This window comes from Neurospora tetraspora (genome assembly GCF_033439725.1).
Source record: "Neurospora tetraspora strain CBS 560.94 chromosome Unknown B0H65scaffold_6, whole genome shotgun sequence".
Taxonomy (NCBI): Eukaryota; Fungi; Ascomycota; class Sordariomycetes; order Sordariales; family Sordariaceae; genus Neurospora; species Neurospora tetraspora.
The window spans coordinates 2,138,183-2,158,369 of record NW_026944388.1 but is presented as its reverse complement, the minus strand read 5'-3'; the positions used below and the strand labels follow the sequence as shown (position 1 = coordinate 2,158,369).

Here is a 20,187-nt window from a genome sequence, read left to right as displayed (position 1 = left end):
CGACGACCGGCCATGCAACGGGGGTTCGAGGTTTAAATACTTGGGTAGGGGTCAGACGCGGTGTCAACATGTATCAAAGACGCACGGCGGAGGCCGGTCGGTCGGGGTCGGTGCAATGCATCAGTGCTGCATACGGTTGCATCTGGTATGGTACATGATTACATGACTGAGTAAGGATGCTAGGCTCTCGTCACCCATCTCTCGATTCGAAGTGTTCGATTTCACTAGATCTCTCGATAGCTCCCGTATAATTGGATGAGTGTGACCAACAACTTGGGTGTGCCGGTGGATGGCCGGTGGTGACCTGGATCGTCGGTGTCGCCTCCACTTGTTAGACTTAGACTTTGGGCCCCATCCAGGGGTCCCGGCCTCCGACGGACAACTTTCCAGACTGGGGCAAGCTCGCGGTGTTCGGTAGAGCGTTCCCGGAGGACGGGGTTGGAGACAAGGGAAAGGAAAAGGCGGGGTGACTGATGGTTTACCGTAACTTCCATTCTTTGTCGCCTTGTCACCTTGTCACTTGAGGTTGTCACCCCTGGAGCTAACCACCATCACCAATTCAGCCGCGGTCGATATCTTCTTTCAGCTGAATGTTCAAATCAACTCACCTCTCAGACGATATCGCCATTCGCCCCCATTCCCATCACCCTTCTGTCCGTTTCTTCTGCCTGTCGAATCCCTTGTTACTCCCATGCACGTGTACGCATGTAGTACAGAGAGTAAAGATGTACAGGAGGAGAAGACGCACGCAACCATTCCAATTCCATTCCATCCTTCCATTTCATCAGCTTTGCTTCCACACGGGAACGAACACCACAGGGAACAGGGGACACAGAACTCAGAACACAGCTTTCGTCGGTTCCATGTTTCTTCTTTTCCTTCCTCTTCCTCTTTCTCTTCTTATCTCCCTTGGCCCTTTGGCAAACTCAACTCTTGTGAAACCAAGACACACACGAAACGAACGGTAGGCGTCACGCCACTCCCGTTTTACTGTCGCCTGTTCTGTTATACAAGTTTCGCAAGTAAAATCCCGTCTGTCTGTACTGTACTCACACTCTTTTCTTTGTCTCGGGGCCGGCCGATTCGCCTTCTTGGGGTCGGGTTTCTTCAGTTTTACACTTACAAGTTACAATGACGCCGCACCGGGAATGCAAGCAAGCGATCTCGCTCTTACCCTAGGCAGTAAACTGAACTGACTCGCTCCATGCGTCTTGGCTTACAGTTCCTACTAAACTGTGTTAGGTAGGTCGATCCCTTAACATCTCGCTTGTGTAGTGTTTGGTCGTGTAAATTTTCGACAGAAGGAATTGGCATTTTGCTTTGTTTGTGTCATGGAAACGGAGCCGCGATGCAAGTGTTTGGTCGTGTTTAGGTTTTGGCAGCGGAGGCGGTGGGGAAGAGACGGGCCGGTGTGAGCTTCTGCGGTGGAGATGGTGGAGATGGGAATCCCATGAGGTTTCACCGGGCACTGACAACGACATGGGAGGTGAGAGCGATCTCGGTCTCGACCTCGCCGGATATCGGTGAATGAATGCTACGCTGTTGGAGTCATAAGTTCGAAGCATCCTCGCGACTCTTGAACCGCATCCTGTTTCTTTCGTTTTGCTTCCCTCCATACATTCTGAGGACAGAGGCGAATACCATCTTCCGGATGTCATCACCCACACCTCCCAAGTCCGCCCAAAACCTAGCCAAGAAACCACAAAGATCAAAAGCGGTTGCAACTTGCAAAAGCCAATTGAAGACGCCCGACCAACGGTACTGTCAGAGGTCCACATGTACACGTGCCAAGCCCGAGGGTTGGATCTGTGTGATTTTGCGGGGAAAGATGGGGTAAAAGATTGACGCTAGCCTTTCCTGGTTTGTTCTAGCGCGTTGCTTTTTCAACATCGTGTTTGACGGGTCACGGTGCTGGACTCCGAAATACGGAGTTACATACAAGGAGTGTTTTTTAAGCCAACCTCCTGTCTTCAGCTGCCCCTTTTCTGTTTTGCGTGAATCATCGATGTTCTGTTTTTCGAAAAATCTCTGTGGGATGAAGAGTAATAACATAACGGTGGATCTTTTGAAGAAGAAAGAGGAATATTTTGATGACAGGACAGAGACTTCGGCGTTAGAAGCCCTATGACTCTCGGCTTTCAGTCTCACTCTACAGTCCCGCTCTACCAGATCGGCGATGAGACCATATGTACTCTACATTGGTGCCGATTAAGTACCTACCTACTTCTGACGCTTTACCACCGCCAACGACCATGTGCGAAACTACTCCATCTTCGGTAAGCTAAGGTAGTTTCTCGATTAATGTCGGTCGCCCTCTGCAGCAGGATCATATCGAATATCGAAAACGGGATGTAACACAAACACACGACAGATACGTCTTGGGAACTGTAGCAGCAACCGTAGCCGCAAAAGCAAAACTCAACGTCCAGTCTGCTGTCCTCGGATATGATCCATTACCGAAATCATCACCTCCCGAACAACTCCCAAGCTTTTCCCCAACTTTCCGCTAACGACTTTGGCTTATTGCTTGATTCTTTCTCTTGCCGTGAAAGGACGACGGGCGGGAGGCGGAATTAAGCAACGGGAAGAACGGTTGGAGACAAGACTCGAACGGTTCAGCTGTTCAGCTCGGAATGGTCGGGTGCCGCGCTACGACAACGGCTGAGAGCCTCAAATTCTCAAATGTTTACAGATGCCCCAAGAACGCCAGCCAAGCTGCACTTGTCGATGAACAACCTCCTTCGTCGATTCTGGTATGTACTGTAGAAGTGTCGGTAAGTCAACGAGCTGATCAGAACTACCTTAAGCGGGCTCTCCCAACAAGTGTACCTGCTTGTATGTAAATGGAACTGCTGATTCACTATCGCTTGATTATTGTTTCCCTTTCAACTCCCCAGGTAGGAAACAGTGTGCTAATCCCTCGCGAGGACTCGGACTCGGTAGGTGCTAAGTAAAATAATCTTTCACAAGCCGAAACTAAAACAGAGTCCAAACTCCATCCGGTACTTAAAAGGCTTATGCAACACTACAGTCTACACTACACGTGTAACTCGTTAGAACTGAAATCTAGACTCAGCCAGACTTAAGCGGACTCGCCTCGCTTCTCTATGGGTCTTGATGGTCTGTGACTGGCGCTGTCGACCCGGTAAGCGGTTCTCATGTGTGTGTGTTTGTTTGTGTGTGCGTAGATCTTGTCTGATCTGGAACTCACTCGCTCGCGTGCGTCGGTGCCATTACATATGTAGTGTAGGGGCGATGAAACTCTGAAGATCCTTCCCCGGACGGTTCGAACGTATACATGATCAGGACAGTAAGTACTACGAGCGTTTGGTCCTTGACAACATATACACTTTTTAACCGCACGTCTTTGAAGTTACACACATTTAATAGAGCCTGCCTGTAAAAGCGGTTGCGGTAAACAGGTAGGTACATTTTGCATTCGATTTACACTTTCTATGTTCAATCCCAGATGGATAAGGGTAAAAGGTCGTCAAAGAAGAAGAGAAAGTGATCCCCACACTAGGATTTTGGTAGGCAAACGTGAAAACAAGAAGAAAGGAAATCGTCATCCAATTTCGTGAATTCGTTATTTTTTGTGTATCATCTGGTTTCCCTCAACCGTCCCAAAGTCCATCGACATGTTTGTATATGTTTTGTTAGTGTGTGGCCGGGAATTATCTCTTCGATTCTTCCGTACTGCAGACGACAAATGCGGGAAAAAAAGGGGGAATCAAAGGCTTTGGGCCATGCATGGTTTGTTGTAGAATTTCAAGGTGGGGGTTGACGGATGTGAGCGCTAGGTGGTTGGTTGTAGGTGAATGTTGAGTTGTCGCTGATAATGCCTCACTGATTATGCCCCAAGACACAAACATGAAGTTCTAATACATCTCTGTGTTGTTAAATGGTTTTCCAACATGTAACATGCAGAACAATATCCCCGAGTCTAAAAACAACGATTCGAACCAGTAAAAGACGCTTAGACTCTGTTGTCCTTGGTACCGCAAGTTGTAGCAGAGACAAACAAAATCTTCTTCGGGTATCTCTGGATGGGGTATCCGCGCAACAAGTCCTCGACCTGGCCGCTCTCTTGCGCTGAAAAAAGCTGCAGAAAACAGAACATCCGAGACAAACTAACTTAGACATTAAAACGAAGTGATAGGTTGTGTGGTCGGCCACAAGACGGGTATGGTTGACTTGAACACTGGTAGAATATTGTGCCCTGTTCATCAGGCTTGCATCGGTTGTTTTACTCATCTAGATCCATGTGCCTTGAAGGAGTGGGCACGGGCGCTTCAGCCGGCTGCTCTGGCTGGACATTGGGCTGAACCTGTGCTGGAAGGTTCTGCGCAACAGGTTGCACCTCGACCGACTGCACTTCGTTTTGGTAAAGTGCTGGGGGTTGCTGAGCCTGCATCGGCTGTGGTTGAGCTTGCTGGACAGATTGGGGAGCAGATTGGATGGATGTCTGTGAATGTCCCGGTCCTAGTTCCCGCATAGGCGGTGGTGGCATCGGAATATGCTCATCGCTATATCCCTTTTCGCTCCCGTTGTTCATCTCCCGCTTCATATCTATGCTCTTGCGAATCCGCTCCCCAATGGATGCCGATCTACCATCATGTGCTGGTGGCGACTTGGCCCTTCTCTGTTCCGCTGTCTCCCTATGCTCGCGGTACTTGTGCTTCAGCCAATCGGCAATGTTTGACTTGCGGTATTCACTGCTCTTGTCCCAGTCCCTGTCTCGGTCGTGGTCTCTGCCTTCCCTGGTTGCGTCGCTCATCATCGAACGGTCATCGAGGCTACTCATCATGCCCGCGTCAGAAACATCCCCGCTCACACTTGCCCGGGGTCTGTGATGAAAATAACCAGAACTGCCTACGGAACTGTTGCTCCCCTCAGCCTGCGAATTCGAGCCCAGCATGCGCGGGGAGATGAGAGGCTGGCTGATGTTTGGAGGAGAATTCAAGGATATGCTGTCCTCCTTCTTCCTCGACAGGCGCCACCGCCTTTTCTTATCCCTATCCGGGGATGCCACCTCTGGGCTAGCGAAACTAGCAGTAGTCTGAGTCTCGACTTGGTCGGGATCAGACATGTCGTTGTATGATGTGACTGAAGTGGGCGGAGATTCTCTTGGTTTGTGTTGTGCCTCAGGGACGTTGTTAGGATGCAAGGTGGTTGAGGGCGCTGAAGGTGCTTGGGATGCCCTCGGCGTAGAGTCGGAAGGGGAAGGCGCTGGTTGTCCGCTAGACACTACCGCATCAAGGTTTCCGGGCAATGGTGGGACCGTTTCCATGGGATTCGTAGCTTCGACACTGGGCGAGGCCGCTGCTGAGCGAGGGAGCGATATCGTCGAACTATGAGCACTATAATGACCACCAGCACCAGGCATCTTCTTCCTCAGCTTGTTAGGCTGTCGAAGTTCATTCTCCCCAGTAGGCGCTCTCTGGAAGATATTTGGTATGTTGGGTATGCGGCGTTCCTTGGAGGGGGTTGCGGCCTCGGCGTTGGAATCCAGCAGCTTTTCCTGACTCCTGGTAGCTGGGACAGAATGATTGGGTAGCAAACTCGAAGGAGCCGTGGACGTGGCTATGGATGGTACCGAAGATTCTTCCGGAGGTGTAGCGACCTCGTAAACAACCGCTGGCGCTGGTGGCAGTACTGTCGGCGTAGGAGGCATAACTCCAGGAACTGACGGCGGATGAACCGGCGTTAAGGGACCGACTGGGGAATTAGACGCATCATGCCGATGCGCGAACCTTCCGGGCGGCACGCGAGGCGATCGTTTCGATGGCAAGGTGTTGCTCCGGCCCAAGCCTCCCGTAGGCGTGGAAGTCAATGCAGGGCTTCCCGGGCTCGGCGCACCATTGGAAGCAAGGGAACGCCTTGAAGACGTCGACTTGTTCCTCCTAATCATGCCTTCCTTGGAAACACTTTGGGCTCCAGCGCTGGCATTCGATGCTGTCCGGTTCACTCCAGACTGATAGTTCTTAGGTGTCCCGGGGGCGTTGATGGTAGGCGTCCCCTTCTGGACTTCCTGAACCGTCCTCTCGTCGGCCGCTGTACCTTGCATACCAATGAGGAAATGATCCTGGTTTTCAATGAGGAAGATAATAACACATTGGTTGAGACGATACTCCTCAGGTGCCATGGCGTGGGCGGGATGAGAGAGCATGCCTGGCTGGAAAATGGCGGCCAAGTTCTGCGAGTTCATGCGATTAATGTCGGACTTGGCGGCGAAGACGGCGAGCAAATCCAGGATATAAAGCATCAGCTGGCGATTGAGTGGCGGCATCTCGGTGATCAGTTGCTGATACCTGATGATGGCAGCGTCCATATCAAAATTTTCGACAAATTGGGGGCCGTCGGTGTCGCCAGTGGCCTGCCTAGTGGCACCGTTCAACGGGTTTCGAAACTCCTCATACAATTCGAGAGGGACTACCGGCTCCGGGAGGTCGTTGAGGTAGCGACGGAGGACATTGGCGGCATCGTGAACCGTGTATCCATCCCACACCAGCCCTTTGCCGTACCGGTCTGGCGAGTCGAATATATGTTTAAGTTCCTTTATCCTTTTCTCTGACCCACTGAGACGAAAGATGCCCTCAACGTCGGTTGCTTGGATGAAAAGTTAGGACTCTCCAAAAGTATGCCACGGGATGGAAGGGGGGAGAGGACGGGGGTGATGCTATACGAACCCTTTTCCTTCAAGAAAACACCACATTTGGCAACCACGATGGGGACGTAACCGTAGATGTAGCTTTTCCCATTTTCGTCGACAAGGGATATGGCAACATTGGCGTACTTGATGCTATCGCGAAGGGGGACGCCAAAGATGCCTTTCGGCGGTTCTGCTACTACTGATTTTGTTTTAGCGGGGTCTTGCACCGGCCAGGGTCCATCTTCGCCAGTACATCTTCTACTAAGACGCCAGTTAAGGAAGCGAGCAAGAGTGTCTAGTTGAAGAGGCTTCTCATAGAAAAGTGCGCCAGTGGACATCCGATTCAAGCTCACACTTGTTTGCTGAGATCGGGCATTCGCTCGGGCTGCGATGAGGACCTCCTGCGCAACTATCTCCTGCAAGAGGGCCGCAGCTTCCGGAAGGTCGCTGAGGCAGCCTTCCATGTCCTCCGCAAATAAGGATGTTGATCGGTAGGGTTTAGATCTAGTGAACGGGGTGGCTATACCATGTGCTTCCTGATGCTTCGAGGGTAGCTTGAAGCCTTTCCACCACGACTTGAGGTCTCGCTTTGTGGGAGGTGGAGGTTGCGGCTGGTGCGCAAAGGCGTGGTAGGGATTGTATGCTCGATGCTGCGGCTGCGACAGCGACTGGGTATGCGAGTGCGAATGCGCCTGGACCTGTGCCTGTGCCTGTGCCTGTGCCTGTGCCTGTGCCTGTGCCTGAGCCTGAGCCTGAGCCTGGACCTGCGCTTGCGCTTGCGTCTGCGTATGCGACTGCGACTGCAGCTGCGAGGAGGTTGGAGGCGGTGGTGGAGGGACGTGGGCGGGCGCGACGGGCGCGGCGGCGGCGGCGGACGTCATGGCGGACGACGGTAATGACGGGGACCGTGTGACGGAGGAAGAGGGATGGCGGGCGTGGCGACGGGACAGGACGGTGCCGAATCAGTCGGGTGCCGGAGAGGCAAACGCTGAGGAGGCGGTCGACAGTCACCCGCGCGTGGCAGAAAAGATGGCAAAACCGGACGGACGTTGTGGACTCGAACTCGCAGGACTGGGAGACGATGACGGCGTTGGAGGATGTTGAGCAACCGGGGATGCGCGTGGGGCAGCCGAAGCGAGGACGAGATGGGAGGATGCAGGCTTGGATTCGAACTGTCAAGCTAAGAGTCTGTGCAGCAGTAACAGCAGCACAAGCAGCGTCGGCAGCGGTTGCAGACGGTGCTATGTAGCAGCAGCAGTATGTGGTACCTTGTTGTCCTCAAGGTCGAGGTCAATGTTGTAAGAAGGAGGTTGTCTGCGACGCGATGCAGCTTGGAGTGCTGTAGTGGACGCTGACGACTTGCGGATAGCGGTGGCAGTGGATATTGGACCATGCAACTAAAATGCACCGCACGGTTTGACGGGGCGGCTGGCGGCAATGGGACCCTGTCGGCTGTCCTGCCTGTCTGGCTGGCCTTGACCCTCTTGTCCCTGTCTTGTCCTGTCGGTTCCTGTTCCTGTTCCTGTTCCTGCTCGCCCACTTCCTTGGCCAGGCTGATAGCCGGGGGGCTGGCGAGCTGAAAGCCTTTCTGGTAGGTCGTGGATCGTCGCAATGCCTTAAAAGGAGAAGGGAAACCCGGTTGTCGAAGGCTTCAACCTGGTCGCAAAGCTGTTTTAGGAGATGGCCGTATAGACGGTATAGGGCGCCGGGAGAAAGGGGGGAGGGGGATCTCGGGGGATCTAGCTCGTCGCCGGGGCGACCGGGAGCTGTCTTTGCTTTCGTCTCGTCTGGGTCTGTTTCGTCCTGTTTAGGGTACCCGTCTCCCTGTACCTGATAGTAACACTGCTGACGGAGGTGGGTGGCCGATCTGGCGGGCAGGGAGAGTGGCAGGTAACTCGACGTTGTATGTCGTTTCAATGCATCGCATACAAAACGGAACAACAAAAGGAGTTTTAAAAAAAAAAAAGACAAGCTGTGGCTTTTGCTTCCACTTCTCTCAAAACTGAGAAAGCAATTTTGGGAAAGAGCAACAGGGGATCAATGGGCTTCTCCGGGGGTTTTGCCGACTGTGTGGATACTCTTCTGTCACACTGTATGGCAGTGCCGCTGCACCTGAGTTTGCAACGTATCTGGCTGTTAAAAGCAGCTATCTCCTGGCTGTAAAAGCAACTATCTCCTGAAGCGGTTTGTGCTCGTCTCTGATATACTGTACCTCTATACGTTTGGCGATAACAAGGGCAAAAGGTCTAGATGCTGCCATTATACAATTTAACATGTCCAACCTTCTCGGCATTCGGTCCCCGGCTTTTCAGCACCTGCATGACTATGTACTGTCTTGGATGTTCAACTGCTTAATCTGCGTTAGGCATCGGCAATTACCAAAAGATGGCTGGTGTTTTCTCCTAAAGTTAGGGTACATCCACCTTTCTCCCAAGTGCCAGATCCACTACAGCAAGACTTCATCCAGATTTCCACTTGACACTGTTACAAGACTTCTAATTCCATTTTGTTGTGTCTACTGAGTATTCACCTCTGTCCAGTTCACGGTAGGAATTGGACGTTCGGTGACAGGACTGTGTTTGACAACACGGAAATGACGTAAGGTGAGGTCAGCATAAAGGTACCACCAAGTGCCGCAATACCGTATAATCTCGGGAAATTCAGATTCCAGGTCAGGCATATCCAGCTGGTGCCCAGCTGGAAGATATATGGCTTAGTTAGCATATCTGTGCATTTCATGCCTTCTGTATTCCTTGCATGGGAGGGTGATTCTGGGATGCCCCACCCTCCAGTGAATTTGCATGGTTACAGGAGGAAAAGAAGAAAGCTAGCAAAAGGCTGTGTGTACAGACCTCCGCTTGGAAACATTGTCACCCCGCTCTTTTGCCGCGCATTTGAGGGCATAAATATGACAGAAATCGGGCATTACAGAGTGCAGCGGGCAGAATCTGACACCCTTTTCCAGCTGGGCACCAGCTGGATATGCCTGACCTGGAATCTGAATTTCCCGAGATTATACGGTAAACGGCGACTCGGTGCAGTGCCAGAGTGCGCAGCACGCAGCAGGTGTGACCGGCGTACAGGTATCGTTTCGTCCTTTTGTACACGACAACGTTTTGGGTTCGAAATATGATTTCCATTACACCTCAACCGGTGTGGATTTTGCTTTCCAACCTCTCTGTTCTACAGCAGCCCAGCCACCATATTGCCCAGAAACACCGAAAAATCCACTTTGAACTGTCAGGTGCTGGAAAAATCCCACTGGATTTCGCTATGCCAATCCATTTCCAAATATAGCACACAGTGTACATACGACGCACTTTTTCCCCAGGCAATGGCTCCGTTGTTTCCATCTCCAATAACTTCACAACAAGAAAGACAGATAGTGACAACCACAATGAACACCAACGACGCTCTCAGAAAGGACACGAATGGCAACATGCGTCGTCGTCACTTTCGCCTCTCCAAGAAAAGAAAGATGCCCAACGCTTTAGTTGGTGGCTGCTCACCTGACAGGTCAAAGGACCTTGAAAGGGTCCAAGAAGGTGCCTAGATATGCACACGATACAACACCCCATCTGCCCATAACTTGATCAAGGAAAGCTTGCTGAAAAAGCCGCGATTGTCTCTGATCGCCCAGCTGGGACCGCAACTGGTGCTGATCCCCCATACAGTCGCGTGGTTTCCAAAGACTTCAAAACCCTACATACATACACTAGTGTGCTCTCTAGAGTTTTGGGAGGGGAATGAGGGGAACTACATAGACCACAGAGCGTCCCATTGCAGCTTCGCGACGATATGACTTTTGGTCGGCAGAGATGGTGAGACAAGCGAAATATGCTCATGTGGTCAGAGTAGGTTTCCCCTCACTTCTCGCCAAAGACCATAAACATGTCATGCGCCACACTTGACGAGAGGTGGAAAATAATGCATCAGAAAATAGCTTCGCTTCGCCGCCAGGTTTTGCAGTTGCGTCTACTGTGCGAACAAGTTCAGTTCAAAGCTTCAGCAACTCTTCATCCCCAACCCGACTCTCAGCTTCATAGCGTCATGCTCGGCTCATTGTATTCTCACCGCTTGATGAAGGAAGTCTTCCCGAGCCGCCTACCTTGTAGGTATTGCGTTTCCCCTTACCCGAACGACCGGTCTTTTGCCGCGACTATGAACTCCACCTAGAGCCTCCAACCCAAGTTTGCTTATGGGATGGTAGATATATCAAAACCATAAAGACCGAAGGCCACCTGAAAATGCCACAACGGTTGAAAAGTAAAAGCACGTTGCACCCATCAACTGCGGGTCTTGTTTCATCTTTCAGCCTCACATATGCGGGCAAGACATAATTCTCCCTGAACACGAGATCCCTCCCGGGTGGGTGGACGTCATAGGCTGACTGGCTGAGGCTACATGTAAGCCCACGATACTACGGTTGGTGTTTTATTTTCCGGGAACGCCATCGATTGCCAGCGAGCTTGTAAACACGGAAAAACGTGATGAGCTCTCCAGTAATGAAGAAAATCAACGTCTTCACCATTTTTGCCAGCCGCAAATAACCGTTCAACGAAAAACATTGGTCCCATCCCTCCCACCACCTCTTTCTCTTCCTCACCACCCACCATACACCCAAAATGATAATCAAAGTGAGGAAGACTTTCGGTAACACAAGACACCAAAACACAAGACACGGAGAGATAAACAGCCCAATGGACAGCAATTCCAACAAGCCAGCGGACATGCCGCCGTTGTACCTACTTGCGCACAACCAGTGAGAGGACTCACTCACTTCCCCGTCCTGAGGACTGGGTGATGTAGGGACGAATTGCCGGATAATGGGGATTTTTCTTGTCCACTGCACGGACAAGACAAAGGCGAAACCTGCACATTAACGAACTTCCCCTTCTGTAAATGCCCGTCCGTTTTGGCGGTTCAACTTCAGTTGGCGTCGTGTCCGAGAGGTTGTTGGATAACCTAGCTGTGATGTCATTCCTCACCATTGTCGTCGGCTATGGTTGCAGTACAGTTCGTTGGTTCAGCTGCAGTCAAGCATTCAGCGTGGTTGTTGAAAGCGAACGTTAGCGCACAGACCCTCTTTTCCGTCCGGCTTTCAAACCCACCTGCCGCCGTCTAGCGCGCGCCCATGTCACCTGGCATCCCCCGGGCCGGCCTTGGCATCTTTCATCGAGTGCTGCGCGCGCGCGAGTTCTGGCCAAGCGGGTTCACGAAATGCCAAGCCTTGACACCAAGCGCCAAGCAACGAAGCTCTCTGCCGGGCGGTGAATTTTTAGAAGCTGCTTCAATCCATCGCACTCGTTCTGCCGTCGCGCGCGCGGGCCCTACGACATCGACATCCATCCATCCATCCGTTATCGATTCCACCTTTGCCAGCCGACCATCTACCTACAAACAACTTCCCAAAAGTTCGGTATCACCACCGAACAACACCAACCTCAATCAACAAAAATGGATGGGTAAGCAAGCCAGCAAGCCAGCAAGCAAGCAAGCAAGCAAGCAAGCAAAAGAAGTCACTTTGTGGTTTAAAACAACAGAGAAGACTCGGAACCCGAAAACTAACGTCATCGCAAAACAGACTTACAGCCGCCGAGAGCCGCGAGCTCGACCAGCGCCTTCAGAAACGCCAGGTTAAGGAGTTTATGAGTGTACGTCGTCGCATACATCTTTTCATTTCTTATTTCTTTCTTCTTTCTTTACCTCTTTGCGACAAACAGCTTTACTTCGGCAATACATCTCCTACCCATCCATCATCACCAATCTCGTCCCTGTCCGGTCTTCCCACCATCACCAAAACTTTCCCACCTCTACCTCCCTCCAACCTGCCCAACTATTATCCCACCTACTCCCACCATCTATCTACCTACCTCCCCCTCCTCTCTCCAACCCTGCCTCTCTCTCCCTCCCTCCTCCGGACCTACCCCCCCTTCCCCTTCCCCTTCCCCAAACCTCCCTCCCCCATCTATCCCAAGTTATATATACCAAATCCCACCCAGTACATAGAGTCTAACACCCACCCTTTGCTACAACAGGTCTTCGGCAACCTAGTCGACAACTGCTTCACCGCCTGCGTCGACGACTTCACCTCCAAGGCCCTCTCCGGCCGCGAGTCCGGCTGCATCAGCCGCTGCGTGCTCAAGTCCATGTCGACCCAGACCCGCCTGGGCGAGCGCTTTGGCGAGCTCAACGCTGCCATGACTGCTGAGATGCAGAGGCGGTAAATTCCCCCGGGAGGAGGATGGATTTGTACAAATAACTTGGGATGGGAGGAGGTGGTAGAGGGAAAAAAAAATATAAGAGGGTTTTTTTGAAACTGGCAGGTTGCGAGGACGGCATAGCGTGTGTGCAGAATGAGTGACTACTACGAGCGCCGGTTATCGTGGATGGATGGATGGATGGATTGATGGAGGAGAGTGAGGAGACGAAAGGATACTGGATACGTGGGAGAATATCTCGAGACGAGCCCAGCTTTGCGCCCAGCTTTGGCTACGTAGGAGATGAAACTGTTATCACGACATCTGGCATCACAACCTGGGACACGACCTACAGAGTAGTAGGCTGTACCACTAATAGTCATGGAGGCATGATAAGGTACCTACGGAAAGGAATCTGGTACACGAAAAGAACAAGAGATTAAGCGAGCAGGTTGGAAAAAAGAACCCATGAATGAAATGTACGCGGTTAACCAAATCAGGCTGTGACACGAAGTTACAAATCTCTATGCGCGTCCTAGTTTGCCTGGTCATCGAGGATGTATCGGCGACAAACCTACTCACTCCCAAGAAACAGATGGACGAGTCACATTCACATTGAACTCTTCCCGCCTGTCAAGCGCATAACACAGCTCAAGAGAAATCCTGAAATTTCGAATGCTATGTGAACCAACCATAAAAAAACATCAGAGCAAGCATGCCCAACCAACTTCTCTTTAAACCTCCTTGAACTTAATCTTCGATTGTGCAGCATGACATACAAACAACAATCCCGCTTACGACTTGAAGTAAACAAAACACATAACTCAGTCTCCTGCTACACTGCCTAACCGTTCAACCAGCTCCCTTACTTTTACACATCCATCTATCATTCCACACAGCATACCACCTTTCCACATTCAACCTTCCCGTCATCACCGCTTCTTTCCCTCAATAACCCCCTTCCTCACCTCACCTCACTCCATCACAAACGAACCCTCTAACTCACGCACCCTCCTCCCCCGCACCCAGCCCCAAAACCTCCGCCACACCACTCAACATCTCCACCGCCTTCTCCTCCAACTTATTCTCACACGCCGACCCCTCGGCAGCTTTTTGGCTCCTCCACTCAATCTCCCGCTGTCCCAAAGGCAACAACCGTTCCCTGAGGACCTTTCTACTGCCCAACCAAAACTCCACATTCTCCAACAAATTCTGTCTCGCCTCGTCTTCCCACCCTCCCGCTATCTGCGGAATGTCTCTTGCCGATTGCCCTCCGGCGTTGGTCAATCTTATGGCTGAGAGGACCCGAGTCAAAAGGGCGAGGGAGTGGATTTCTGAGATGGCAGTTAGGGTTATGAAGCCTGAGGTGTCTTTTCCGTTACCGGGGTTGTTGGTGGTGATAGACTTGGAGGGGGAAAAGGTGCGATTGGTGCCTGGAGCTTCGAACCTATCCACCGCTGCACGGAGGAGGTTAGGGAATTGATTGAGCACGTAAGCGATCTCAGGGGCGATGGTAGCTCCCAAGGCGCCGAGCATGTTGAGTAGTAGAGGTAAGATGCCCTTGGCCCAGATGGAGTAGCAGCGAGCGGCGCCGGCGTTGTCTGCAAGGGGACCGACGTTGGCGCGGCGCATGAAGCCGGCGAGGTTGGCGGACGTGAGGTGCCCCAGTAAGCCGTTCAAGGCGAGCTGCTCGGCGATGGTGGGCATGGCGGAGAGCTCGAGCAAGAAAAGTAGGGACAGCTCGCCGTAGATGGGGTCGCCCGACTTGTCGGTCAGCTTGTCGGCCCAGGAGAAGAGCGAGGTGGCGACTTGGAAGACGTCGTGGCCGGCCATGATGTTGAGGACTTGCACCTGGCACTGGTCGATGCCGGGTACGCTGAGGCAGGCTTGCAGGATCGCGGTGAGGAGGGCGAGGTCCTCGGGCGTGGTGGGCGAGGTGGGCTCGTGCACCAGCGCGACCAGTGACCTGAAGGATTGGGCGACGACGCGGTCCAGGATGCTGAGGATCAGTTGGGTGACGGCCACGGAGATGCTCTCACCACCGGACTGCGACATGGTGGAGGCGCCGGGCGCAGGGGCATTGGCGGAGTGTCTGGTTCCACGCAGAGCGACGAACAGGATCTTGAGAAGGGTGCGGAAGTAGGAGATCTGGTCCTTATCGAAGGGAACCTCAATGTTATTGATGGCCCTTGTGATGCTGGTCAGCAGCTTGGTGATGTCCTTGGGCAAGTGGGAGGCATCGGCAAGGCGCTGAAGAAGCGTCAAAGCCAGGTTTGCCCGAGCGTGTGCCAGTCGAACGAAAATGTTGTCTGGCGGCTGAGCCCGTTGGTTGGCATCCAGACATTGCTCGGCGACCTGCGACATCTGCTTGGCAACGGTCTCGTTCTTGGGGAGAAGCGAGATGCTAAGCTCCAGAAGTAGATACTCCCAAGCATGGAAGAGAGCCTTGAATCATGTTAGCGCAAGTCATGGTAGGGGAGAAAACACCGACAAACTTACAATCTCGGCCTCCACCAGAGACAAGTTCAGATTAGCCCTCTCCATTTCATGTCTGAAGCCGTTCTTGCGCGAACCATCCCATGCGACATCGTAGCTTAGCATCGACTCGGCAAAGTCCAAAGCATAGTAAAATTGGGAACCCAGATCACGAGGAACAAGGACTGTCCTCTTGAAATCCTCTATCGAGATCCCCGGGTATCGTTGGCTAAAGTTCTTTGCAAAGTTAGAATGCAACGAGGCATTGTACCCCGAAACCTGAACTCCGTTGCGCAGGAAGTAATCAAGATCGTTCACGACGTCGTTCGCAAACTTTTGCGATTGCCGCATCTGACGCAGATGGTACAGCTGCATAGCAAATGCCTCGGCAATGTAAGCTGCTATCCTCGCCTGGTAAGCTGCCTCCCTAGGGTCTGTCCTGGAAACCATCGAGGGCGACTTGAGATCGCGGACGTATGCTCGGAGATCGGTCAGGAAGGACGTATCCTTTTGCATGGCGAAGATGGTCCAAGGCCAGTAGTTCTGGGCCGAAGTGAAGAAGTCCAAGATCGCGATGGCCTCCTGGCTTGGCAACTTCTTGATCGAGCGAAGCTTCTCCATGGCCGTGGAGAGGACCGAGTCGGGAGAAAGTGCTGCAATCTTGCCATCTCCCTTCAAAGCCTCGCGGGGAGTCTTGCCAGTAAGGAGGCAATTTGCCATCCACTGTTGGCGGTTCCGCATTATCGTCGAGAAGAACTTCCACGTGCTGACTGATTCTGGTACCCTGTCAAACGGCTTGTCCAGCTGCGAAGCGATCTGGATGAATGACCGTGCAATTTGCGGCCCAAGGTATCCCAGCAGCGATGGAGGTTCGGCGTTGCCCTTCCCAGCACTTTCTACTAGCGCACTCAGGAGAGCTATCGCCGGTGCCTTGAAAGACAGCCTGATAGCAGGAAGACGGGCGACTAGAGACGCAGACTTGAACAGTTGTGTTTGGAGGTTGATGACGGGCAGGTCGAGGTAGTTGGCGACCCGAAGGAGAATAGTTGCAAAATCGAGGACCACTAGGAGCCTCTCCGAGACAACGGCAGCCCGGCGGGGGTATAGAGTAGAGTCGGGGATTTGGAAGGCAACAAGAAGGGTCGCTAGAAGGGGTTGGAATCGGAGTGAGTTTGACGAGGCCGTGACAAAGCTCTCGAGGACGTATCTAGCGGCAGGTTCAAGATAGCCTGTCAAGGTATTCGAAGGTCCAGTTCCATCGAGGTTATAGGTGTATGAAAGGAGCTTCTGCATGATGCCCACCACATCACGAACCACGACACTGCGGTCCAGCTCGGACGGGAATCTCCAAGTGGCCGAGTTTTCGATTATATCGACCGCGGTCTGGGCGATGGCAAGAGAGACCCGAGAGATCACCTTGTCGCTTGTTCCTAGCCATGCGTTTGCGTCGACATTGGAACGAGCGTTCGTCTCCCTTACGACCTTGCGCTGAACAGCACCCAGCATGGCGATCTCAATCAGGTTAGAGAAGAACTTGATGGCGGAAGAAAGGAAGTCAAAACGCTCAGACAGCATGTCAAGGTTGCCGGTGATCCTGGACAGTCTTCCAGCTCTTGTCTCGCCATTGATGAGGGCAGTCCTAGACATGTAAGCCCAAACTCTGCCTGGGCACACAGGTAGAGCGGCGTCAAGGAATTGCAGACAGGCTGCCAAGACCGCCGTTCTGGGACCATCGACGTTTACGAGATCGTCTTGAATGATGGTGTCCATGAGGTCGCAAACCACCACCAAGATGTCCTTGCTGTGTGGTAGCGCTCTGCTTGCCTCTTTCAAGATTGCCATGCCGGCCTCGGAGCCAGCCCTCGAAACGGTCACAGCAGTCCTGAGAGTCTCGACTCGGACAACGGTTGCCAACAGTAGTATCGACTCCGCCACCTCGTCCGCAGTAAGTCCTGGGAGAGCACTGCTGTACGCGTCAGCCTTCAAGGACACCTCAAGACGCTTGCCCAGAAGGGCCAGGGCCGAGTGTTCGTATTCGAGGATGGCTATCCTCTCGCTGTCCGATACGAAACGTCCAACAGTACCGGCAGGAATGGTGAACTTTTCCTCGTTTTCGGGACGTCTCCTGGTAACCTTGGAGGTATCGAAGAGATCAAGGTCGCCAATCAATTGGAAGGAGTTGACGTTCTCGTCCTCGTAAATGAGTTCGTAATTGACCCACTCAGACCTCCATTCCAGAGTCAAGGTAGGAGACTTGAGGAGCAGACCGATCACCCACTCGGAGTTTTCGCTATCTGCAAGGAGGCCCGTCACCAGAGCCCGAGTAAAGGATACGAAGGGCAAGAATTCGTAGGGGTAACGGTTGCGAGCCTGCAAGAGATAGTTCTCCTTGAGCTCATCATCCCGAAGCATTACTGAATTAACTTCCTGGCTTGGGGACAGTGCGTTCTTGGGAGAAATATCCCAGTACTGTCTCCCTCCCGACAAAACGGTAAGGAGGCAGGAGACAGTATCGTTTTGGTAGCCCACGATAGGGAAGCTCTTCTTGAGGACTTCAAGGAAAACGGCCCGTACGCGTGCTCCTAGCAGGGAAGAGAAGGCAGCGAGCTGGCTGTAGCCAAGACAGGCTGCCATCTCCGACATGACCTCGTATACATGGCCACGAGCGGTAGCCGTGAAGGCGAGCGCCTCGACCAATTGGTTATCCCGCTCAAGGGCCTGCGAGGTCAGGAACAGATCATAGGGCGACCTTTCGATAGACACAATGCTTCCCGCCGAGTTCCTACGTCCGCTGGGGTTCGGCTGAATCTCCAATTCGAAACTGGCTTGAGCGCGTGCATTCTGAGCAACATCCCGTCGTTCGGCGCGTTCCTGGTAGCCAATAAACATGTCCTGCAGAATCAAGGACCATGCCAAAATGACGGGGCTCGCAGTTGGCGAACCAGCATTTGCGGCGTTGGTAACGGCGGTATGAATTATGGTTAGAAGCTCGGATGATGCTAGGTAGGGCTCCTCGAAGTCCAGAAGGTCGATGTCTTGGCTCAAGTACATGAGTGATCGGTTGAGGTTGATGAGTCTGAGCGAGATGACGCACACCAAACTCTTGAGGGGCATGACGAGCTCGGAAACAAGATCATAGCCGCTGCTGATGCCGTCCAGGAATTCGTACGTGTTCATGATCTGGTACCACTGAGTTATTATCTCAGGGGTAGTAAACATGGGGCCCGAGAGGTCGAGAATCTGGAATGAGACCGTCATGGCATGGATAGCCTCGGTGAGCGCCGTCCTGGTCCAGTCAATGTTGATCTGCTCGGTTAGAAGGCGCTCTTCGACGTTTGTAGGGCCGGTTTGCGCGCGCTTGATGGCGTCTTCGAGGAGGGTGAAGTATCGTGGTATAAGGGCCTCGAACAAGCTGATGTTGATTTCGGAGTGGTCGTCGAACTCGTCATATTCGAATGCCTCCTTCACAATCTCCCGTCGAAGGTTGTGCGTCTCCTGGTTCAAGATGGCAGCGCTCGAGTGCAGCATGAAGGTAACGAGTGACTCGGCGGAGCTCATGAAGGACCGGCGTTCGGAGAGGTAGTGGGCCAGAATTCGCTGGCGGCGGCTGGCATCCTTCTCAAACTCGGCCCATGTGGTTTCGGCGTCGGCAACGGTGGAGAGGTTGAGGAGGGCGAGGATGTTGGAAGTTTGCGCATCACTGACTCCGGCAGCTTCCTGGATATTGTCGACATCTTGGGTAGAGAGAGGGCCGACAAGGTGGGCATGCGCGCGCGACTGGAACTCGACTACGACGATGCGCAGGGCGGCAACTTCGCTAATGTTGACATTGGTGCTGAGCCATATGGTGTCGTCCTTGATGGTCTTGATATTGAATCGGTCGTTGGGCGTCTGGGTCACGTTGATGGCCGCGGTCTTGGTCTCGAAGTCGGCTTTCGTCTGGGAAGTCGGAGGTTCGAAGGTCTTGGAGGGGTTCTTGAACAGCTGTTGGACGTAGCCATCTTTTAGAAAGGAAGAGACGGCATTGCTGGTAATGAGATCGCCATGTTGGTCGGCAAGAGCAGAAGCGACCAGTTTCCAAGAAAGTATTATGTTCTTGCCGGTCAAACACTCCTCCAGCGGAGGGAAATATATCTTATCGGTCAAGGAGGCCATTGGTGATGATGGTCTCCATCAGCGGCCGGGGCCAACTTGTAGAGAATGGGTATTGGTGGGAAAAGGTTCCCTCGAGAAGCGATGCTGTCGTCGGGGTCGTCGTCGTCGGATGGTGATCGGGTATGAGAACGAAGTGTCGACGGTCGATGGAGATGGGCAGGGCGATGATGTATGAAGGAAGAGAACTGTCGACGATGGGGGAGAGCTACTGTAGAGCTTGATTCAGACCCGACTCTCTGTCATATGTGGGAGAAGATGTTGACAGGAGTGTTGCCATGTAAATATTTTGGCGGATTCGAGATTCCGTTTGGTTGGTTGCTTGGCTGTTCTGCTCTGCTGTATTTGCTTGACGCGCTTCCCTTGCCTGACGCGGCTGGCAATGATGTGTGCAGCAGCAGCGAGCTTCAACGCTTTTCCCGCTACGCCAAAGAATCGGGCGGCCAGAACCACGCGCGGGACCAACAATTCCCACTGTGTTTTTTTGCGACAGGGCACCGCAGTGAGTGTGCCAAGCATTTCCACTTTTGGTGGAGCCTCTCCGATAAGCGCGATAAGGAATTTCAATGTTTCCCGTCAAAAACATCCAGAACGACATCGGTTCGAACGGGATGACGCTTGGGCCCTCTTTCTTTTTGTTCTTGATACAAGTTCGCGAAACGGGGAGAACCAAGCTCTCAAAGCTCGAAAGACGAAAACCCACTTTCT

The 20,187-nt window shown here is 52.7% G+C and overlaps 5 protein-coding genes across 5 annotated transcripts; 1 reads left to right on the top strand and 4 right to left on the bottom strand.

Annotated features, from left to right (window-relative positions):
- Positions 1-47: 47 nt before the first annotated feature.
- On the bottom strand, positions 48-1,009 carry B0H65DRAFT_263386 (uncharacterized protein). The gene is made up of 2 exons (XM_062822649.1): positions 609-1,009; positions 48-541 (listed from the first exon to the last, which is right to left on the bottom strand). The coding sequence occupies exons 1-2, from the start codon at positions 778-780 to the stop codon at positions 225-227; spliced, it is 489 nt and encodes a 162-aa protein (XP_062679495.1). The 5' UTR covers positions 781-1,009; the 3' UTR covers positions 48-224.
- B0H65DRAFT_263385 (uncharacterized protein) lies at positions 1,010-1,951 on the bottom strand. Its single transcript, XM_062822648.1, has one exon. The coding sequence runs from the start codon at positions 1,776-1,778 to the stop codon at positions 1,239-1,241; it is 540 nt and encodes a 179-aa protein (XP_062679494.1). The 5' UTR covers positions 1,779-1,951; the 3' UTR covers positions 1,010-1,238.
- A 2,108-nt stretch (positions 1,952-4,059) lies between these two features.
- Positions 4,060-7,682, bottom strand: B0H65DRAFT_263350 (uncharacterized protein). The gene is made up of 2 exons (XM_062822647.1): positions 6,690-7,682; positions 4,060-6,609 (listed from the first exon to the last, which is right to left on the bottom strand). The coding sequence occupies exons 1-2, from the start codon at positions 7,531-7,533 to the stop codon at positions 4,247-4,249; spliced, it is 3,207 nt and encodes a 1,068-aa protein (XP_062679493.1). The 5' UTR covers positions 7,534-7,682; the 3' UTR covers positions 4,060-4,246.
- Positions 7,683-12,109: 4,427 nt separating this feature from the next.
- Positions 12,110-12,879, top strand: B0H65DRAFT_551007 (mitochondrial import inner membrane translocase subunit tim-9; the record flags this gene model as incomplete). The annotated part of the gene is made up of 3 exons (XM_062829776.1): positions 12,110-12,117; positions 12,237-12,306; positions 12,691-12,879. The coding sequence occupies 3 exons, from the start codon at positions 12,110-12,112 to the stop codon at positions 12,877-12,879; spliced, it is 267 nt and encodes an 88-aa protein (XP_062679492.1).
- A 529-nt stretch (positions 12,880-13,408) lies between these two features.
- Positions 13,409-19,902, bottom strand: B0H65DRAFT_559733 (nucleoporin subcomplex protein binding to Pom34-domain-containing protein). The gene is made up of 2 exons (XM_062830132.1): positions 15,352-19,902; positions 13,409-15,297 (listed from the first exon to the last, which is right to left on the bottom strand). Exons 1-2 carry the CDS (start codon positions 19,480-19,482, stop codon positions 13,855-13,857), a joined length of 5,574 nt encoding a protein of 1,857 aa, XP_062679491.1. The 5' UTR covers positions 19,483-19,902; the 3' UTR covers positions 13,409-13,854.
- Between the last annotated feature and the right edge of the window lie 285 nt (positions 19,903-20,187).